Here is a 3,868-nt window from a genome sequence, read left to right as displayed (position 1 = left end):
GTCCTTGACTTCTAAACTATATTAGAATTTTGTAAGCTCCAAATTATCTCTGAATCTTGTGGTAAAAGGAATATTTTAACATTATAAATTGGAAATACTAGAGTCCACAAACAATAAAAAGTGAATGACACGGGTTGCATGCAGATGCAAGATGCATGCATATAATTGACCATTGTGCTCTAAATCATTGCTGCTTGCTTTGTTTTCAAATTACTTAGCTGGATATTGTGACAACCAGAAAGTCCTCACAATTGATTATTATGTGCACCATGAAACAAAGAGTCTCACGTTTCCAGTCATTCTCTCAAACTTTTAGGTTTGGTAAAAGAAAAATTCAATAGTTTATTAGAAGGGTACTTACTGAGAACATAAAATTTTAATACTTTTATTGGCACACCAAAGATATTGGGTTGCACTGTTGACCCAGAAATATGCTGACACAAGCACATTTTCAGGAATTGAATGCAAATAATTACTGCAACTTTGCAATATCCTGCTTTGAAGGAGTATACAATACAATGATCAGGATAAAGAAAAGAAAAAAAATGAAATATAGCATACAATTAATATCATATTATACACGGTTTGAGCAGCAAAGCTTGTACTTCTGCTGTTCCAGGATAAAGTCCCCCCAAACCAAGAGAATGAGAGTTTGAACCAATTGGGAAATGTGAAAAATGAAAATGGAAGCAATTTTCTGTCATGTGTCTGATTGTAAAAGGGTCGAGGTTGGCTTCTCAGGGTTCCTTTCTGAGTTGAAGGTTGAAACATTATTACTAATCTGAAATGATGATGTAGAGGAGGGTCCAGGGGGTGAAACTCCAACCGTGGAGAATGCACTGGCATTGCTACTCAGGTATGTGCTTGTTCCACTAACAGTTCCTTCCATCACTACTGATTTTGGGGCAGGTGGCTTTTCAAACTGAGTTACCCCTTCTAGCATTTGCAGCACTCTGCTCATTGTTGGTCTCTGAGATGGCTGCTCCTGGATGCACCAAAAGCTTGCCTGAATTGCCCTTCTTACTTGCTCCATATCAACTTCTTGCCGAGCTAGTCTTTTGTCCAAAATTTCACTGATGTTACCTTTCTCAAACTCTTCATAGGCCCAAATCGAGAACTTCTTCCTGTTTGTTTCCTCTGAAACATCAAAATTCCTCCTTCCACTCACAATCTCCAACAAAACCATACCATAGCTGTAAACATCAGATTTGGATGTTATTGGAAGATTTGCAAGCCACTCGGGAGCTAAGTATCCTCTGGTTCCTCTCACACTTGTTAAGGTCCGATGCCTATGGTCCTTAGGATTAATAAGCTTTGCCAGACCAAAATCAGAGACTTTGGAAACATAATTCTCATCCAAGAGAATGTTTTCAGGTTTTATGTCACAATGGACTATGCAGTCACGGCACTCCTCGTGAAGGTATGTGATGCCTCTTGCTGTGCCCAGCGCAATGTTGTATCGGTAATCCCAATTCAACAATTTTCCTGAATGCTGTTCTGTCAGAAATAGAAAATTATCAAGAGATCCATTTTTCATGAACTCATAAACCAGAAGCCGGTGGCGCCCTTCTGAGCAAAACCCAATGAGCCTCACCAAATTCAGATGATGAGTGCTACTTATAGTGGCAACTTCCATCCGAAACTGCTTCTCACCTTGCTCAATGCCCTCAAGTTGCTTCACTGCAACAACAGTTTTATTAACAAGAGTGCCTCTATAAACAGCACCAAATCCACCAGCTCCAAGCTTCTCCTTGAACCCCTTGGTCGCTTGCTGGAGCTCCTTGTACGAGAACTGCACTGGAGCACCAGAAGCATACTCAAGAAGAGCATACTGAGCTGACAACCCACCAAACCTCTTGTTATTCCTACAACACCACATCCACAAACCCCCTTCCAAGGCTACCAAACCCAAAAGGGTACCCAAAACAACCACCACCACAACCCATGCAGGCACCTTGGACCCCCTTTCCCTCACAGTCTCTGCTGAAGAGGATGGTGGATTTGGAGCCAACGGCGGACAAACCTTGAAATAAGAAGTGCCAGGCAGCGAAGGATCCTGATATCCACTAACAAAATCTACTGATCTTATTACACACTGCCCTGTGCCATCTGACAAGGAAGTAGAGGCAAAACATGCTGTTGAACCCGAAAGACAATTCGTTCTACACGCTGATAAACCAATGAAAAACGTCTCCGATGAAGCCTCAGGGAGATAACTCAACACCACAGCATGATCCAAGGTCAACATGGTTGCGCTCCCTTGACAACTATCAAGACTCGCCTTCCTCTTACACCCTTTCCTACCATCATTGGGATCAACCATCTCAAAATTCTCTGAAGGGCAACCACATACCGTGCTGGAATCATTGTAACTACACACACCATAGTTCCCACAGTAAGCATAAACCTTACATTGATCTGCAACAGCAGCCCATCTAACAGTAGAAGTTCCACCACCCTTATTAGTACTATAAATCCTCAAATTCCCATCATTATCCAACTTCAAAACCCTAAACACATCAGCATTCAGATCATAGTCACTACTATAGGCAACAAGAACAGGAGAACTCAATTTCACATCAGAAAGTTCCAAAAGCCCAATTGATGTCAAAGTCAACACAGGGGACTCTAAACTCACATTCACAGAGGAATTCAAACCCTGGGTCCAGTACACTATGCTACTGTTCCACTTCAGAGACAAATTCCCAATTCCATTAAGGCTAAAAACATAACTTTCAGAAGTGAGAACCTTACCAACACTGAAATTCTGAGAGGGCACCAGGGTATCAGTGGGGTTGTCAAAGCTTGACCAGAGGGGGCTAGTGCCGTTTGAAATTACCAATTTGCCACTCTCCTCAAGGGCTGCTGAAGTGGCGCCCGCCGTTCCAGAGTCCCACACGGTGGCGCCGGAGCCATTGACGAGGCGGAGGGAGCCGGAGGAGAGGAACCGTAAGGAGCCGCCGGAGTCGACTGCGGTGCCGTTGCCAGCGGACCAGACAACAGGGTTGCCGCCGGTGTAAACGATGGCGGCGATGAAGGAAGGAGGGGTGGTGGGAGGCTGAACGGAGATGAATCTGAGGGAGAAGGTGCCACTGGGAGAAGACCACGTTTGGTTGGAGGTGGAAGAGGCCGAAAGAGTGGAACCTGGGTCTATGGCGGTAGCAACGGTGGCTGCCAGAAAAAGGGTGAGGAACAAAAATTGAATTTTGAGGAACATGTTTTCTGATGTTTCAATTGGGTGTGTGTGTTCATATGGGTATGTTCGTGAATGGAATATAAAGATGTTGGTGTTGGATGCAAAATATGTATTCTTTTTGGGTTGAGATGGAATGGAGAAGAAATGGAATGGAGAAGACTTTGACTTGGCCCTTTCTTGGTGGTGATTGGTGGAATTATTGAAATAATTTCTGCTTTTGTTTTCAATTTTGAAGATTGGGGAAAGGTTTTGAATCTTAAACAGTTTGAATATTTTATGGGAGAAATGGCTGCTGCTACTCGTCCTTCACGTTTAGGAAGATGAAAACTTTTCAAGCTTGACCTTCTAGTTCTATTGCTCATTGGAACACTTCTAATCCTTTTTAAGGGTTTAGATTGTGGATTTTTTATTAAAATAAATGTAATTTCACACTCTAATTATTAATAAATAAAAATTATTAAAATAAATAATTCATATACCTAATTTAAAATTTGATTATACTAAAATTGTCTGAAATCGTATCTCTTTTTGTTAAAATCTTGGATTGTGGTAAAATGGAGACAAATTGGATTTTCTTCAAGTTGAAGAATGAACACTTTCATTGCAGCTGAATAACCCCACCTTTTATTTGGTTACATTACAATGCAAACAAGAACAAGGGAAAATATTGTA

The 3,868-nt window shown here is 41.7% G+C and overlaps 1 protein-coding gene across 1 annotated transcript; it reads right to left on the bottom strand.

Moving 5' to 3' along the window:
• Positions 1–357: 357 nt before the first annotated feature.
• Positions 358–3,546, bottom strand: LOC137837510 (G-type lectin S-receptor-like serine/threonine-protein kinase At1g34300). The gene has a single exon (XM_068646516.1). It carries the CDS (start codon positions 3,215–3,217, stop codon positions 701–703), a length of 2,517 nt encoding a protein of 838 aa, XP_068502617.1. The 5' UTR covers positions 3,218–3,546; the 3' UTR covers positions 358–700.
• Positions 3,547–3,868: the final 322 nt, after the last annotated feature.

Source organism: Phaseolus vulgaris, chromosome 4 (assembly GCF_000499845.2).
Source record: "Phaseolus vulgaris cultivar G19833 chromosome 4, P. vulgaris v2.0, whole genome shotgun sequence".
Taxonomy (NCBI): domain Eukaryota; kingdom Viridiplantae; phylum Streptophyta; class Magnoliopsida; order Fabales; family Fabaceae; genus Phaseolus; species Phaseolus vulgaris.
Note: the sequence above shows the minus strand (reverse complement) of the source record. Positions and strands in the feature narration are given on the sequence as shown.

Bases quoted from the DNA above. Each gene is read 5' to 3' on its own strand.
- LOC137837510 (XM_068646516.1), bottom strand. From the start codon at position 3,217: ATGTTCCTCAAAATTCAATTTTTGTTCCTCACCCTTTTTCTGGCAGCC.